General features: G+C 38.4%; 1 protein-coding gene across 1 annotated transcript; it reads right to left on the bottom strand.

Moving 5' to 3' along the window:
• Positions 1–4,802: 4,802 nt before the first annotated feature.
• LUM (lumican) lies at positions 4,803–17,916 on the bottom strand. The gene is made up of 3 exons (XM_074951135.1): positions 17,672–17,916; positions 13,885–14,794; positions 4,803–5,833 (listed from the first exon to the last, which is right to left on the bottom strand). The coding sequence occupies exons 2-3, from the start codon at positions 14,774–14,776 to the stop codon at positions 5,679–5,681; spliced, it is 1,047 nt and encodes a 348-aa protein (XP_074807236.1). The 5' UTR covers positions 14,777–14,794; positions 17,672–17,916; the 3' UTR covers positions 4,803–5,678.
• Positions 17,917–18,306: the final 390 nt, after the last annotated feature.

Genomic DNA, 18,306 nt, shown 5'->3' with positions numbered 1-18,306 from the left:
ACAATTAACTTAGGCTTGAATAGAGACTGGGAGTGGTTGAGTCATTACACAAAGTAAAACTATTTCCCCTTGTTTATTCCCCTCCCCCCCCCCACTGTTCCTCAGACGTTCTTGTTAACTGCTGGAAATGGCCCACCTTGATTATTACTACAAAAGGTTTTCTCCCCCTCCCCCGCTCTCCTGCTGGTAATAGCTCATCTTAAGTGATCACTCTCCTTACAGTGTGCATGATAAACACCCATTTTTTCATGTTCTGTGTGTATATAAATCTCCTCACTGTATTTTCCACTGAATGCATCCGATGAAGTGAGCTGTAGCTCACAAAAGCTTATGCTCAGATAAATTGGTTAGTCTCTAAGGTGCCACAAGTCCTCCTTTTCTTTTTGCGAATACAGACTAACACGGCTGCTACTCTGAAACCGAACAAGAAAGGTAATTCCAAAATAACACTATATGTGCCCCAACCTAAGCCTTTTTCATAGGTTTGACTGATGATACAGTTCTTTTCCCCAGCCTAACTCTTCTCTCCAGACATCTGCTCCCTCCACCAGAAGACTATTCTCACTTCTCTAATATTCAGAGTGGAGTCCAAAGAACCCTGCTGGCTAAAGTGAATCAGCAGAAGTTAACCGGCAGCTCCCTGCACAATTCCAAACCCCACTGAGATGGTGAAGTGAAAGGAAAATGTTGACATCTTTGTAAAATGGCTTAATCCAAAGTTCACTGAGGTCAGCTGAAAGACCCTGTGTTGACTCTGGTGGTCTTTGGATTTGGTCCATAATGATCAAAATATCTGTGTGGATCTTTGTGCATATCTGATGGAAGAATACGTGGCATGATGATAACTATCTGAGATGCACAATGTCTCATGGAACTTCCAGGGAACACAGCCATTGAACCACCCTTAGAGAGTGTAGACATGATCTCCCATCATCATCTGACCAGTTCCTCTGGTTAGTGCCATGGCCCCTCCTGCTCTCCTCTCCCTTTGAATGGCTAATCCTTGTAGTTGGTGCTAGCTCTGGGTACTCCGATTGTCCCACTAAGCCTTTTTCCTTACTTTGCACCTGCTGTGCATGGACTGGATAAATCTGGCCTGTACTGTGTCTTTATTCCTATATAATATAAATAACAAGAGTATCTGTCCTTAACGCCAAAGGGAATCTGTTTTATTAAACAGAAGTAGAAACAAGCTGTGCATTTGGAGCTTTGCCTCATTGAAATGATTCCATTCTCTTAATGCTGCCCTCTTGAAGGGAGCATCAAAAAAGTGCAAATTGATCAAAAATATGTGTATCTTTAAATGTGATCCATTTTCAATGACTGAAAATATTTATATAGGTCTATTTACATAGGAAATGAATTTCTGGACTGAGGCCAGGCTTGCCAACATTTGTCTATGGAGCTATTACAATGCACTGAATATACAAGTTGGTAATGGAAATGTTATTTCAGTCTTGACTATTACTACTGGGAAGAATGGCAGTGGTTGCTGATAACATTCTTTATCTTTAAAACAACTGTGGGTAATTCTTCCTAATCCACAAGTATCTGGAAAGCTAGAGAAAGCTACTGTGTACCAATTGTGTGATAACTGCTGATCTTTTACAGCAAGTATCACAGGCCAGTTTGCTACACTTATGGCTCCTTAAATAGGAAAATCCATTGGATAGAGAGAGAACCTGTGTGATAGCCTGGCCTTATGCTCTATTCAGTCCTACCTCTAACAAAAGCAGGACAGAAAGGAGAACTGCCAATTCTGATGATGTGGCTTGGCCATTTAATATCAAGCTTTTATGTAATAAGATCCAGAGAGAAACTGAGTTTTATTCAGATATGGACTGCCCAGTACATCTTTTGCCTTATAAACACTTTATTATGATGGGGGGAAAGCAATTTATTTAGGGACTGTAAGCTCTCCACTGAGAACTTAAACAGAACCTGTGCACTCTAGAGGCAGATCCCACATATTGTCATATTTCTTTTTAGAAGAAGTTTAGCGGTAAATGCTGGCATTTGAAAATCAGTGGGAATTGAACCCCTTCCTCCCTCCCTCCCTCCCTCCGAAAATCACAACCTAATAGACACATGCCAATTTAGATCCAAAATTGAGCTTCTGTAAAAACAGGTTTTAACAACTAATATCAATAGAAATATTCCTTAAACAACCACATTTCAATTGAAACCGTTTAATTTTTAATGAATTATATTCCCCTTCATTGTGCATCACTGAAGCACTGCACATTACGAAACCTGCCATTACCTTGTGCTCTCCTGCCTGTTTCAGGTATCCACCTCTTGTCTCTCATCGTATACTTTGATTGTAAGCTCACTGATTTAGGGACTATCTTTGTGCTGTGTCTGCCAGCTGCATAGGGGAAGATAACATTGGTGGAGAGCATGAAAGCTTTTTGCTCCCAGTGTGCCCTTGGGTTTGTCATGGCTCCACATATCCTCTTACTGGGTAGTGTCTATAAAGTAAATCTAGTCCTATATGAAAATATGTTTTATATTCAGAAATACATTTGTTTTAAACAATAGCTTGATGGTCAATCACATTTCCCGCTGTGAAAGCCTGGATAAAACTGGTGAAAATCAGTTCCTGAAATTCCATATGCAACTTTTCACCAGTTAATTTTGTGTATTTCCTGAACGCTTGTAATGTTGCTCTTCATGAAATTGAGTGCCCACATTTTTTGCATATCAGCTTTCAAAATCCACATCAAATCAAAATGTCTTGATTGTACAAATTCACACACATGAAATTCCACCTTAAAATGTGATAGCACACATCGTTGGCAATTTTGACAGGTGAAGAGAAGACAGGGACAGAAATAGTAAGCAACATACAAACAGCCACACGTACATCTATCATATATTTTATTCAGTCACATATACACACACATCACAGCAGATCAGGTGGAGACAGGGAGGTATGTACTGTGGGTAAGCATTCAGAAGTAGCATGAAGGTCGGTCTTGCGTCCTCAAGTTCAACAAACCCATCATCCAGTCACAGTGGATGGGCCAAGCTCAAGTGACAAGTTTTCGAAGGTTTTCATCAGCTATTAAATGTTCCCAAACACAGTCATTTTAGCTCAATGTCTGGAAAGTATTGACTTATATGGAAGGCCTAGTTTTTGTAAAATGAAGCCCAGGGTCAGTACAAATTTCCATTTGCCTGCTTTTGCATCATGTGTGCAATTTGGGCAGTTATATGTGCAAAATGGGTATTTAGATCTGTTTGCATATGCAAAAGGCAGCACAAAAATGCACATGGACCTTGGCTCCTCACTCTGTGAAAATCAGGACCAGAATGTGAAAACAAGGAGGCTTTCACTAGCTGCAGGAACCCTGATTGTGGCAGATCTTCTGAGTGAGAGGTGATTACTGGTTCTGCATCATCAACTTCACCCCCTTGGGGCCCCACGGGAACCTTTGTGTTGGAGATCTGCAGGACAGTGCTCTATGAAGCGTAGAGAGTAAACAGTATGGTGCGTACCTGTTGTCCACAGCCACCTTCTCTGCTGTGAAGGTGGTTGTCCATTTCTCATTTCAAAGGAGGAAAGGAGGCTTTCTCCAGTGGTTGTGGGAATTCATCAGTGCTATATTGTTTTTGTTTCATGGAGGGGTGCCCTCTACCCCTCAGTACCCTGTAATGATGCCAGACAGTCACAGTGGTAGATAACTAATGAAATATGGAAAATAATAATAGGAGAAAGAGCCAGTGTAACCCACTGTTCAGTGTATGTTACAGGTCCTTCTCAGTGCCCAGTCCACAGAGGATATGAGTCTTACATCTCTGACCTACAGGGAATTGTCATTTAACTTAAGCTGTAAAGCCTCATGCTTTTAGCCCTGGAGGTCCCTGTGTCAATCAAGATGGTGGTCATCACAAAAGTATAGCAGAAATAGTTTAAGTTATCAGCCAACACCGGAGGCATCAAAGCAATAATATACACCAGTTCAAATCCTACACAAAGGAGCTATGTTGTCAACTCTCAAAATTTTGTTGTGTGTCCTGCAATATTTGGTGTTTTTGTAAAGTCCCAGCTGCTGGAGTCCTGTGATTACATGAGAAATACAGCTTTAATTTTTTTTTTAAAGTAAGTTTCTAGCCCTCAGTGTTGTGGAGAAAAGCTTGACATCATAAACATCAAAGGCTCTAAAAAAAAGAAGGCAAATAGAAAAAAAAACATTATTTTGTAATTCATGGTTTTGAGTACCTGTTGCATGGTTTTTGAAGTTTAGGATTGGCAGTACTCAAGGGATACCTCTTTGGGTGGTGGTGGTCGTGGAGTGAATGATTCTACCATAAAAAATAGGATAGTTCTTATTTAAGGTTTTCATAATCAAGGAGTCAAAAGGCAGATAGTATCCATGGGACAGTACTTGTTTACAAGCAAGCTATCATAATGGCTTTTATTTAATGCCAAGTCTATTTTAGTGTGTGTTCCAAGACACACAGTACTTTGACTTCCCATTCCCATGTAGCATGCACTAGTTTCTTTGTATCAGAAGGGATAAACATTGCCTTACACTTACTGCCTGGGACATCTGATACATTTCATTTTCATGTTCACAAAATTCAAAAATAAATGTCAAATTATTACTTAACAGTTCATTATAGCAGAGATGCTTCACCTGGCAGTTCTCAGTGCACAAGGCCTGGACAAAATGGTAAACACAAGTGCTAGTGGATATAATTAGATGATATGTTTGAAAACATTTTGAAACTACAAAGTACAGAAAACAGTTTATTTAACCTTACAATAAATTCAGCAAAATATAATACCTTAGAATTTTTTGTTTTAACCTGAACTTCCTTTTCAAGTTTATAAAAGACTGCAACATATTTGACAATGATATGGACACAACAGAGCTATTTACTATGTTTTATTTTCTACAGTCTGGTTAAACGTAGCATGCAAGTAATTGAATAAAAATACTTGTATATGTGATTTACTGTGAAATAACAATTCTACTGGTAGCAGACAACAACCTCTCCATGAAAGTATATAGGTAAGTATGACAAAAACAACAACAAACAATTTAAAAATCCTGAAAAAGTTCTTGTTTCTTCATAATCTTTCATGTCTCATTAATATTGAAATGGGCTCTGAAAATGTATTTTGTATGTATTTTCATACAAATTTGATCATATTTATATTGCTAAATTGTGTTATGCTATTCTTTTGCAATTTCTAAAAATATATCAAAGGCATGAATAATTTAGAATATTAATGTTGACCAGGGTGAATATTGTACAAACACAGTTCAGCCCTAAATTACCATTCAGCACTCTACCAAAAACACACCTGACTTCCATGAGAACCTGAGCAAAAATGCATACACCAATGTTTGTGGGCATGTGTGTGAATGCACACAGATTTCTACAATCATGATCATATTCCTCCAACTTGGAAGCCAGATTTGGTGGTCGGGAGGGGAAGGGGGCTAAATAGGGTCCTTTTTTGTTTCCTAAAACAAACAATTGAAATTACTTGTAAAACTATGCACAAGCATGTTTTGTTAGGATCACCGGGTTCATGCTAAATATTAACAAACAGAATAGATAATATGCAAATTGACTTTGGTTAAGACATCCTAATTGTAAAGAGTTATGTTGGTGTAAATCTGCAGTATAGTTATGGCCCTTATAAGGAAATCAGAGGCACCTCACTCCAGTGAGATATCAGCAGCTACACGAAGACAGTTGTACATTTCCTGTGGCAGGTCAGCTCGAGTGAGATTATTTCCATCCAAACGCAAATGTTTGATCTTGGAATAGGCTAGTGATCCAACAACCTTACAAAAGCTGCTCAGTGGGAACTCTGAAACACAAAATAATGATGATAATTAATCATAATAATAGTTTACTTGACACAAGAATCTGAAACTATGACTAATGCCAGGAAGTATCTGTGGCCTTGTACATAATGGGCTATATATTTAGCTGGAGTAAAGTGATAGCTCCCATGACTTTAGCTTTTCATGCTTTGTGTGTATAAAAAGATCTTCTATACTTTCCACAGTATGCATCCGATGAAGTGAGCTGTAGCTCACGAAAGCTTATGCTCAAATAAATTGTCTCTAAGGTGCCACAAGTACTCCTTTTCTTTTCATGACTTTAGCGGAGCTCCATGGATTTACATTAGATGAGGAGCTCACACTTAGTTGCTGGATTTTCAAAGGAGCTCAGAGCTAGATTTCTCAAGTACTCAGCACCTACGATTGGTACCAGATTTTAAAAAGAGTCCAGCTCCGATTTGGCCAGATTTTCAAAAGAGCTCAGCACCCAGTTGGCAGGTGTGTTGGGAGGAAGGCATGGTTGTACTGAATAAATTGTGAGAGAGGTGTAAAGCAAATGCTACATGGCATACATATGAAGAGAGACAGAAATGTACTGGTGAAAACAGACAAGGGGTATGCTGGCAGATGCATGCAGGACAATGGGCCTTTGTGTTAGGGATTATCTTTTAAATATCTTATTTTTGTTTATTATATCTCAAAGTGAAATTCATTTCTTTTGAAAATTCCACTCTAACCCTTATTTCAGGCTGACTAACGCTGTCCTCCCTGAAGTCACCTAGGAAAATTGCTGCACCTTGTAGATAAAAAAGAAACAACTTTTTCCTGGAGGAGTATTAAAGAAGACAGAAAGAGATCTGAAAAATATGGTAGGTGATATCCCCATTTGGACTTCAAGGAGACTCCTTGAGCCTGCTCATTAGAATCTTCCATTGTCATTGGCAAAATATGGCCTGTATGAACCAAACATATGAGCACTGCACCTACATGATTTAGGAGTCTCTTCAAAATATGGAAGCTTAGGTCATTTATAAGGAATGGAGACATAAAACTGTGGAATTCACAGACTAAAAAGGTTGGTTTGGTTTTTTTAGGAAATTAGAGTTTACTATAGAAAGTGGGACCTACCTCAGCAGTTCCGTTTCATTCTGCCTTAATCTGCCACTGGCCATTTCCCTATTGTTACATATTGTACAGCCTTCTCTTTGAAGGGGGAGAGATAATGGATACTCTTATGTGGCTAAAGGTGCCCCATATTGCAGTGTAGAGTAATATATAAACTATAGTGGAAAAAAGTGGAAAGTAGGTCAAATTATGAAGGATGAATATCAGAAAACAACTCAAGTATGTAGGGACATAATTAGAAAGGCCAACCACAAAATGAGACATAAAAGGTAAGAAGAAACCATTCTACAAATACATTAGAAGCAAGAGGAAGACCAAGGACAGGGTGGACCCATTATTCAATGAGGAGGGAAAAACAATAACAGAAAATGTGGAAATGGTGGAAGTGCTAATTTCCTTTTTTTTTTCCTTCCAGTTTTTACTGAAAAGGTTAGTAGCAATTGGACGTCTAACATAGTGAATGCCAGTGAAAATGAGGTAGCATCTCAGGCTAAAATATGGAAAGAACAAGTTAAAAATTACTTAGACAAGTTAAATGTCTTCAAGTCACCAGGGCCTAATGAAATGCATCCTAGAATATACAAGGAGCTGACTGAGGAGATATCTGAGACATTAGCGATTATCTTTGAAAACTCATGGCAGATGGGACAGATTCTAGAGGACTGGAAGAGGGCAAATATAGTGCCCGTCTATAAAAAGGGAAATAAGGACAACCTAGGGAATTACAAATCAGTCAGCTTAACTTCAGTACTCGAAAAGATAATGGAGCAAATAATCAAGCAATCAGTTTGTCAACACCTAGAAGATAAGTAACAGTCAACATGGATTTGTCAAGAGCAAATCAATTAAACCAACCTTTCATCTTTCTTTGACTGGGTAACAAGCCTTGTGGATATGGGGGGAAGTGGTAGATGTGGCAGATCTTGACTTTAGTAGGGCTTTTGATACTGTCTCACGTGACTTTCTCATAAACAAACTAGAAAATATAACCTAGATAGAGCTAGTATAAGGTGGGTGTATAACTGGTTGGAGAGTAGTTATCAGTGATTCATGCTTAAGCTTGAAGGGCATATTGAATGGGTCCAGCAGGGATCGGTTCTGGATCTGGTTCTGTTCAATATCTTCATCAATGATATAGATAATGGCATAGAGAGTACACTTATAAAGTTTGTGGATGATACCAAGCTGGAGGGGTTGCAATTGCTTTGGAGAGTAGGATTAAAATGGAGAAACTGAAGAAATAATCTGAAGTAAATAGGATCAAATGTTGATGAGGCCTCAACTGGAGTATTGTGTCCAGTTCTGAGCACCACATTTCAGGAAAGATGTTGAAAAATTGGAGAAGGTCCAGAGGAGAGCAGCAAAAATTATTAAAGGTCTAAAAAACATGTCCTGTGAGGAGAGATTGGAAAAAATTGGGTTTGTTTAGTCTGGGGAAGAAAAGTCTGAGGTGGTGACATAACATTTTTCAAATACATAAGAGGTTGTTACAAGGAGGATGGTCAAAAATTGTTGTCCTTAAACTCTGAGTAAAGGACAAGCAGCAATGGGCTTAAATTACAGCAAGGGAGGTTTAGACTGGACATTAGGAAAAATAAAACTTCTTAATCGTTAGGGTAGTTAAGTACTAGATTGCCTAGGGATACTATAGAATCTCTGTCATTGGAGGTTTTTAAGAACAAGTTAGACACCTGTCAGGATTGGTCCAGTTATTACTTAGTCCTGCCTTGAGTTCAGGGGACTGGACTGCTCTATTGAGGTACCTTCCAGTCCTACGCTTCTATGATTCTACAGGCTGATTCTGATATTCTTCCAGATATGAGCTACTGACTGATGTCAATAGGCCTATTTGCATAAGTAACAATCATTTGCATGAGTGATACTTGTAGGATTGGGTCTATGTAGATTGTTACTAAATTTGACACTAAATAAACTATGGAAACAGTAGGTATCACTTTGATCTTTCATACTGTTGTGACTGCAGTTAAATACACGTCAGGGCAATCGAAACCATGGGGCAAATCCAGCCACTTCCTCCATAGCTAAGAAGGAACCTTTGGAAGTGGAATCAGTGCAGTTTACTGTGCACGGAAGGGATTGGATGTGTTATGTTATGCAGGGAGTCTGCCCCACTTCCTACCCAAAAGGAGTCAGGGACCAGGAAAGGACCCTCAATCTATTACAGACAGGGAGCAATCCAAGGTCATTTCATGGCTTGTGGGAGAGGATTCCTTCCTGCATCTGTCCAGAACCTTGCCTGGTTACTGAATTTGCACCTATTAGTAGAATACACAAAACCGCCCAAGAGTTCTTATTCCTTCACTTAGTCTAAAATTTCTACAATATGTTCTAATGATTAGGTCTGCTGAACTGCAGACAATTTGGCTGTAGTTTGTAAACTTAACAGCTAAACACATACTAGAATTTAAAGGCTAATCTTTTCATTTTTTCTTGTTTAGGGAAGCAAAATTAACGGCAGTCAATGATTTTAAGGGTCAAATTTTAAAAAATGGCTTTTAAATTTGAACATAGAATTGTCAACATTATCGTTTGTGAACACAAAGACTGCCACTTGGTTGTAATATAAGATTTGCATGTATTAGTGCATAGGTATTTAACTACCTGATTGCATATTCAAACCCCAGGTGTGCTTGTAAACTGTATCATATGTACATTCATGCTGTATTATTTGCATGTGTGAATGACTGCATACAAAATGGTGTATGTAGTATTGGGACAAGACTGAAGTCACTTTGAAAATTGGGGCCCAAGCCAGTCCTCACTGAGGTCAAAAGAAAGGCTCCTGTTGACTTCCATCAGGCTCCTGGACCACAGCTTCTACATTTTTAGATGTCCTATACAGTACACATAAATGTCAAATTGTGGGAGGGTTTTTCAGTGTGTTCACTTTTCCGTTGTCGTTATACGACTGAGGGTTTTCTGAATGCACCTGCCTCCCTTACTTATGAAACATCTATGACAATTAGTCACTCTTTAGTATAAGACCACTCTAATGTAGTCATGTGCATTAACAATATCACAAAGACTAATACTGCAAAAACTTCTCCAATAACGTTCCAATGTGTTTTGTTTCTGGAAATCCCCCAAATATTCTGAAGTTGCCCAGACAAACATCAAAACATCTGTATATTGTAACTACTGGAAAAAGTTGTGACTGTTACATGAGCATAGCTCTCCTTGACTTTCTTGAATCCCTGTGCATGGAGATGTGCCTGGAATTTTGCCAGTAAGGTGAAATTCACCTCCTTAGCACCGAAGCCCTACATAGAGATAGTGACTTGGACAGGCTGAACATTTTCCATCAAAACTGTGTGTTGACAGAAAGTTGGATTTTCAACTAAATGAAATTATTCACAAAAGTGTCTGTTATCCATGGAAAAATTAGCTATTTCATCCAAATACCTGTTGTCTGAAAATCTATTTTTTTCAGTTTTTGTCAGAAAGCCAAAATATTTTGATTTGACATGGCACTGCAGTGTCTGGAGGTTGTATTTTAGGTGACATATGCTCCCAGTCTTCCCTATGGACTGGGCTCTCTGGCCAAACTACATCTCCCATCATACATCATGACCAGGTACTTCTATGGCATACGCTCTGTACTCACCACCCCAAAATGGGGAATGGGAGTATAAAAAACTATTTTCTGATCAGCCATAGTTGTGATGGGTTTTGGCTGGCCAAGTTGCCAGGCAGGATTGCCTCTGCATTCCATTGAAATGGTGTCTGAACCAATCTTGCATAGGCCTCTGTGCAAAATCATTTTGGGGGAAGGCCTGGAATGGACCATGGGAAGACCAGTGTTTACACAAAATGAAGTGGCCCCAGAACTCACTCCATGCAGAACCAGCACAAAGAGGCTGTAGTTATTAATTCAGCCCATAGGGTTAATAGACTGGTGCAGAGGTTGATTTTTCTGCACTGCACATATAGTCTGATCACTAGGGCTTTAGTTAATCTCAGTTAGTGTTTTGCAAATGAAAAATGACATATAGAAATTTTGTCTATGGGCTAGATTATTGTACCACTGAACTGCTTTGGCTGCAGCAGAGATGGAGTCTCAAAGACACTTTGGCATATGAGAATCCACAGTGATTTGGGTCCAGCATTTTCAGCTCTACATCACCACCCTTTGTGGCCCCCAAGTGATGGGAGGTATATTGGGGGCCTGGCCGGCGAAAAAGAGGCTGAAAAAAGAGGTTGATCTCAGGGCTGATGTTGATCTCAGGGCTGTTCTACCATGTGTCAGGGGCTGGAATGGCCCTGGCCAGCTGTAACACTGGGGAGAGTTGGGAGGGGCCGTAAAGGTGAAAAATAGTCATGTCTCCCCACTTCTTGCTTTCCAAGGTATTGCACCAAGTTGAAGTGGGCTGCAGCCAAGGATCTAGCCCTATGATTGCAGTTAACTCGATTTAATTGATTTATTATATTTTGTTTACTGAATACATTTTGTATTTTTAAAAAATTACATTTCTTTTTCTATGTTAACACAAAGAAATGTGAAATGCTCCCAGGTTTTTTCTACCCAAACTGCAGGTCCAGTGACTAACTCAAAAACCTGATGGCATAGCAAAGACTGGGTACAAACTGTGACCTAGGTTAAACAGGAATATCCACACTGGAGCAACCTTGCTAAAAATAGGATATTTATACTAAGGAGGCTCAATCCTCAGCTGCACTGAGTTTAAGAACCGGAGGGGACAAAGGTGCCTATAAGCCTCCAATGATCCTATGTTAGCTGGAAGCCCTAGCCATTAATTTAGACCAGCTAAAATGGCCACGTAGGACTTTTTCCATTGTCCTGGGATCAGTGGAATTCATTGCACTCAATTGTCATCTCAGAATGCCTCACTCCTGGCCTACAGATGGCCACAGCATGTTCCATGCAGTGGGATGGGGACAGGATTAGCTAGTGTAAAGCTGTCTATGTTACAGAATTGCTGTGTGTCTATATATGTCCACATCAGCTCTTAACAGGCTACTCTATTTTGATACCAATTTAGGATTCCCTCATACCAGGGGAATTCTGATATGCTTTCAGACAATTTTATGTGGCTGCCAGTGCAAAGTGACCTAAGAAAGGCTTGAAGACACTAATGTTGAGAAATGTCTTGTTTTCTTTCTGGTAACGTAGCAAGAATTTGCATTCAAAATGATTCTCTCTCACACACACTCTCTAGCAGCTCTCTTGCCATGTCTAATCTTGGTATCAAATCACAATCATTTAGTGGAAATTATTATTCAGTGTTTAGAAGGTAAAAAGCACTGTTTAATTGTTACATATCATTAATATTATTTTTACTCTGTCACATCCAGTATTACGGTTTCACATTAGGGCTAAGGCCAATTGCATGAAACAGATGAACTCTGAGACAAAGCAACATTCAATACAAACATTGTCTGATTGCTAAATATGACTCAGAAAATGGAGGACACAAGAAAGAGTGCCTTAACATAAATAGTTTTATGTTGGGTCTCAATATAAGTGACATTTTTTAAAAACATAAGTATAGTTTGAAATGTAGTCCATAAGTTTTCAAATATTGTTTTTCTATCTAATACTTAGGATCATCAGTAGCCTGTGCAAGGCTCTCTTACACTATCTACCTGTATCATGGGCTGCAGGGTGGAAGGGAAGCTGGCTCTGAAAGGCCCAAGTTATCAAGGTGAATACACAACTCTCATTGTCTTCAGTGGGAGCTGTGAGTGCTCAGCATTCCTGAAAATCAGGCCCCTTTAACTTGGATGCCTAAACTCTGTAGGCCCAACTTTCTGAAGAACTAAACACTTTCAGCTCTAGGTCAGGCTTCATGGATTGAGAAGTACAGGTGCTTAGCACATCTGAAAGCTGGTCCTGCTTGGATTTACGGGCTCAACTACAGATGCAAATCTCTGAAAATGTTGGCCTTAATCTTTTAATTAGTAATTCATAGTAAATGCACAATGGAGACCTGATTATGAAAATTATACACAGAGATGTCTACATGAAACTGAAGAGAGCCTACAGCAGTCGCTCTGAGCAGTGTAAACTCAATGAGGTGTTAACTCAGATACCCAATAATGACAATTTAAATGTCAACATTTGTTAACTATTTCACATAAGAAAGGAGAGAGAAAATCACTGATCTCCAGAATTTACTGTGAGTGAGATTTCATTTTGGTGTCACAAGAGGATGGTATCTGGATGAGTTCCATTGTTCATTTTCCCCCCACCCACCCCCCAATTAAGAAAGAGCCAAGCCCAAGAAACTAAGTAGAGTCTGAGGACATACTGAAGCCCCAGTGAGGGGAGCCAAGCTCTAGGAACACACTGAAGCCCAGGGAGCACAATCCAGTATGAGTGGTGTCCATTTCGGTGACTCAAATGGACGGAGTCTATTTTGTAAGTTGCCCACAGGAGAGTATCACTACCTTCCTCCCTTCCCCATCTGACCCCTTCTTTCAGTGCTTAAAATGACTGTTGGCATGATACATTAATTTCAGCTCAGTTCAAAACAAGGTAAACCTACCCCTCCCCAGATCCCCCCCCAAATAATTTGGGTTTCAAAATGGAAAAATACAAAAACTGATAAAGAATATATCTATATAAACTGATAAAGAATATATATATATATATATATATATATATAGTCTTCTCCATCTTATTTTATATATATATATAAACTGCTCAGAGCGACTGCTGTAGGCTCTCTCTCTATATAAAATAAGATGGAGGAGACTGAAGGGGGGGGAATAATCAAAGAGGAGAAACCTTTTTGTTATTGTTATGGCTTTCTCTCTTTTACCTAGACCAGTAAAAGCTGGTAAACATGGGGAGAGAACATGCCCAGCTTTGATAGAAGTGTCACTATCTATGGACCTCCTGTGGCCTAGGCAGGGAGTGGCATTAATTGTATTATTCATTACATTAAAATATGCAAACGTGACTCACTGTTAATTTGGTTGACTTGGAGGTAGAAATTTTCTAGGTTCTCACTGACTGTTGGGATGCTCTTCAGCATGTTAAAGGAGAGATCCAACTCAACGAGGGAGGAGATATTGAAAACGTTGCCTGGTATTCCACCATCTGTCAACCGATTGTGAGACAGATGTAAATATTGCAGGACCTTAAAACCTTGGAAGTATTCATCAGGAATGTTGGTGATCTGGTTGTTGTTAAAATACAGCATGAGTAAAGCATGCGGCAGTCCTTTCGGTAGCTTTGTAAGTTGATTGAAGCTCAAGTCAAGATATAAAAGTGACTTCAGGCCTTTCATAGCCCCAGAAACAGAGTCTGTTTTCAGCTGGTTATTCTGTAGGTGAAGGACAGTCAGGTTCACCAGCCCTTCCAGTGCATTGGCGCTGACTTTTGTGATCTTGTTGTGACTAAGTTGCAGGTCATCCATGGTACTGGCAAGTGGTCCAACAGCTTCAGTCAAATTGTTAAAATTGATATGCAATTTCTTTAAATTCTTCAGTTTGGAGAAGACTCTTCCCTTAATTTTTGAATTTTCCAAATGGTTGTGATCTAAGATCAGCCACTCCAGGTCTGTTACATTATCAAATGCATTTTCTTCAATGCCCTCAATCATATTGTTTCGGAGATAAAGGTATTTTATTCCAGAAGGTACAAATGGGATGCTTTTCAATTTGAGGTCATCACAATACATTGCAGATGGATAGGTTTCAGGACAATTACATTCTGGGGCACAGACCGCTGTAGATGGCCCCATCATTGAATGAACATAAGGGTAATCTGGGTCTGGAAAATATCCCACATCATAGTATTGGCAGAAAATGCCACTGATCAATACCAGTAAGAAAGGTAGAGAGCTTAGATGCATCTTTGAAATGTCTTGTCCCTATATGGTGGGGGGGAAACAGTTATAATTTTGTATTTGTTCTCCTTGATATTACTTTTGATTTTACAATATAACATTATGCACAAAAACTGAAAAGGAAGATTGAGTTAATTAAAGTTAATTTTACAAAAGTGCCAATTAGGTTTGTGAATAGGAAACTTATATACAAATCCACGTCATATTTGGAAGGCCTAGGAGAACAGCTGGCACTGAAAATCTATCTATCTATACACTGAATAAATTGGTCATGGACTAATGTAAATGACCTTGCAGATTCCCATTTTTCACACTTAGATAAAAATGAATATTGTACACAGTAAAACTTGTTTTAAGCAACCATTCAAGGATCCAATAAGCCACTTGCTTAACACAGGTGGTCTTCTAATCCAGGTGAAGCAAAATTGTTCCCAGTGCACTTGGGATGGGGTCTTGAGGTAGGAAACTGCTAAAAAAGGGTGGTCTCTTTTAACTGGCTAGTGTTTTAAAATATTTAGATAAGCATGTATCTACACATACAATCCCACTACCAATTCACACAGTGGGTCAGACCCACATCTGATGTAAATTAGTGTAGCACCACTGAAGTCAGCAAAACTAGGCTGAGTCACACCACCTGAAGACCTGTGCCAGTGTGTTTTAACTACAGTTCAGAATGTGATGAAAAGCATGAAATGTGATGAAAAGCAATAAAAAACCATTCAAATTCAAATTCAACCTTAAATTGTCCTCTTGTTCCCAAGTAATTTCAGAGAATATCCATATGCAACTTGGTATGTATAGTAGCATCAGACATGGATCTGAGATCCAGCAGAATAAAATGAGTTGTTATGGTTATTTTTATTATTTATCTGGTGACAATATGCTCAGAGCTACACAAACAATTGAGAACTCCTGTGGTGCTTTCAATTTAGTTAAGAACAGCACATATGACTTAAGTTTGTTTCCTTGCTTTTGTTGGCTCCCTAAAAGCCATGTTATATTCTTGTGGGCAAATAATCCTTGAATTAAAATATCTCCAAGCAGCTCTTGTTAATCTACCCTCCAACAGAATGTGAGAGTTTTTAAGGTGGTGTTTTGGTGTCTCCGATAAACGAATTTAAGTTTCTCTGCTCTGCCTTAGCATGCTAAGCTTTTGATCGAGGAGATCTATTAAATATCTTTAATTAGGCACTTATACAATCAATATTACCTAATTAGATACAGTAGGATAGACATGCCATTTGGGGAGATTTTCAAATGTGAGTTACAAGTATGGTTTTATTTGTCTGTTAGCCACTATTGTCTGAGAACATACTAAATCAAATGCAAAATATGGCTCAGGTTCCCAGCCAGTGTAAACAGGCACAGTTTCACTGAAGTCAATGGAACTTCACTGATTTACATCAGCTGAAAATTTGGCTGATCCCCCCTGTGTAAACCCATTCAAGATGGGAGGTCTTACTATTTCCCTGCAAGCATGGAAAGTCAGAGCTATTGCCAACAATTTGGACTGGCACTCTTTGGCCTTACAGTAATATTTTCTGACATGTTTGCATTGTTTTTGGCAAAAGTAAAGGCCTATTAATATAGGAGAATGAATAATCTGCTTTAACTGTATATTTCATTGCTTTTCTGGTTTTAATTTGTACTTTTAATGGTTCTTAGTTGTTTTTTCCCCCTTAATTTCATATACAGAACACTTGCTTCAAAGAACATGCAATATTCAATATGATGCAAAACACTAGAAAAAATGTCAAGATTTAAACTAAATGTATATGGATTAATGTCATCAACTAAATGTTAAAAATGGGGGGTGGCATATGATTCATATGAATGTGTGTGTATATCTGTATAAAATATTATATAGTGAGTGTGTGTGTGTGTGTGTGTGTGTGTGCGTGCGCGTGCATGTGTATACACACACACACACATATATGGCTTCCACAATAAAGTAAATATTATGTAGAACAATTATCTTGCTTATTGCCAGATTCTTAATAAGCGGATCTAAAAAAGTGTCTGTCAAAAATGTAAAAAATGTGATCATTATATATATTCAAAATGTTACCCTGGACCATATGATTGTGAATTATTAGGTCAGAGTGTGTTCAGACATGCTAGTCTTGTTCTGGAAACATTTTCTGAACAAATTATTGTTCGTTATTTTACAAGTTTCACTGTAAAATACCTGAGCCCACAGTAGGAAAGCTGCACAGCAAATGCAGGCAATGATAAATTGCATCTCCACAAACTTCAGAAAAACCTCATCAGGGTGGAATAGAGATAGTGACAAAAACTCTTTAAAATATTTTGAAAATTGGCTACCTTAATTATATTGTTTAATTGTCATGAAAACAATTAAATATCTTCAATATTAAAAATACCGTGATTCGGCAATATCAGTGTCACTCTGCTAGCTATGGTGTATAAAAGGAAATTAAAATATTTAATTGGGTATTCAACAATTTAAATGACAACTTAATTAAAATTTCAAACTATCTAGCATTTTACCTTTCATCAACAGCCAAACTAATGATTTAAATGTTCCTATTCTGCATCCTCCTGTTTAAATAGTACAATAATCATTTAACACATCAAGAGGACTGATAAGGCGTTGTTACTAACAGACCGCTGGAGGGCTAATTGAAATGAGTGGTATTTTTAAATTTTCCTTTTACTGTGTATGAAGTTTGCTTTCCCAAATATTGTACAAAAAGTTCACCACTAATGCATGCAACACGAGGTTATTGTAAGCAAACTCTGAAATTAAATACACCAAAACTGCTGATTTGTGTTCAATTTACAAATTGGCAAACTTGTTCTGACATTTTTCATGTCCCCATTAGAGCTACAGTTAAATAGCTGAGCATTATAGTTAAAACATGCAACAGCACTTACCTTACTGCCTTGAAGCTGCTTTCTTTAATTCCCAGAGCAGATGCAATAAAGGACTGAATCAACCAATATATGCTGTAAACAGTGTCAGGAGGTAACTGGTTGCCAGATCCTCTGTGATACAAGAGCTAAAAAAAACAAAACAAAAAACAACCCCCCAAAAAACCCCAAACCAAAAAAACCCTAGTCACGCTGTTCTCTGAAGCTGCTATGTCATCATGATGATCTTGTGGTGTGGCATGTACAAATGCTGCTCTCTAATGAAGTGCAGGTGGATACTGTATACTGTACAAGGACAACCCATCTGCAGTCCTTATGGAATAGGGAAAAGATAAGTGTTTCACAAACCTGAGAAAGTTCAGACTATGAACCACAGCCTTACACAAGGAATTTTAGTATTCTAGAGGAAAAAATGCTTTAAATAAAATACAAATTACACACAGACCTTTCCTGTTTCCCAGTTTATTTTATACCACTAGGCATGATCTAACAAAAAACATTCAAACCTCAATGTAGTTTTATATATTTTAAGCCAAGTCATTCACTCATTTATGTCTTGTTTTCTTTCTATCACATTATTTACATAATAATGTAATAAAAAATTTAACCGAGGAGAAGAATCAAAGATGAAAACACAC

Source organism: Natator depressus, chromosome 1 (genome assembly GCF_965152275.1).
Source record: "Natator depressus isolate rNatDep1 chromosome 1, rNatDep2.hap1, whole genome shotgun sequence".
Classification (NCBI taxonomy): Eukaryota; Metazoa; Chordata; order Testudines; family Cheloniidae; genus Natator; species Natator depressus.
The sequence above is the reverse complement of the archived record's forward strand: the minus strand, read 5'-3'. Positions and strand labels throughout refer to the sequence as shown.

Bases quoted from the DNA above. Each gene is read 5' to 3' on its own strand.
- LUM (XM_074951135.1), bottom strand. From the start codon at position 14,776: ATGCATCTAAGCTCTCTACCTTTCTTACTGGTATTGATCAGTGGCATT. The intron at 5,834-13,884 runs GTGAGTCACGTT...TTTGTGTTTCAG, and splicing joins CCAAGTCAACCAAATTAACA to AGTTCCCACTGAGCAGCTTT.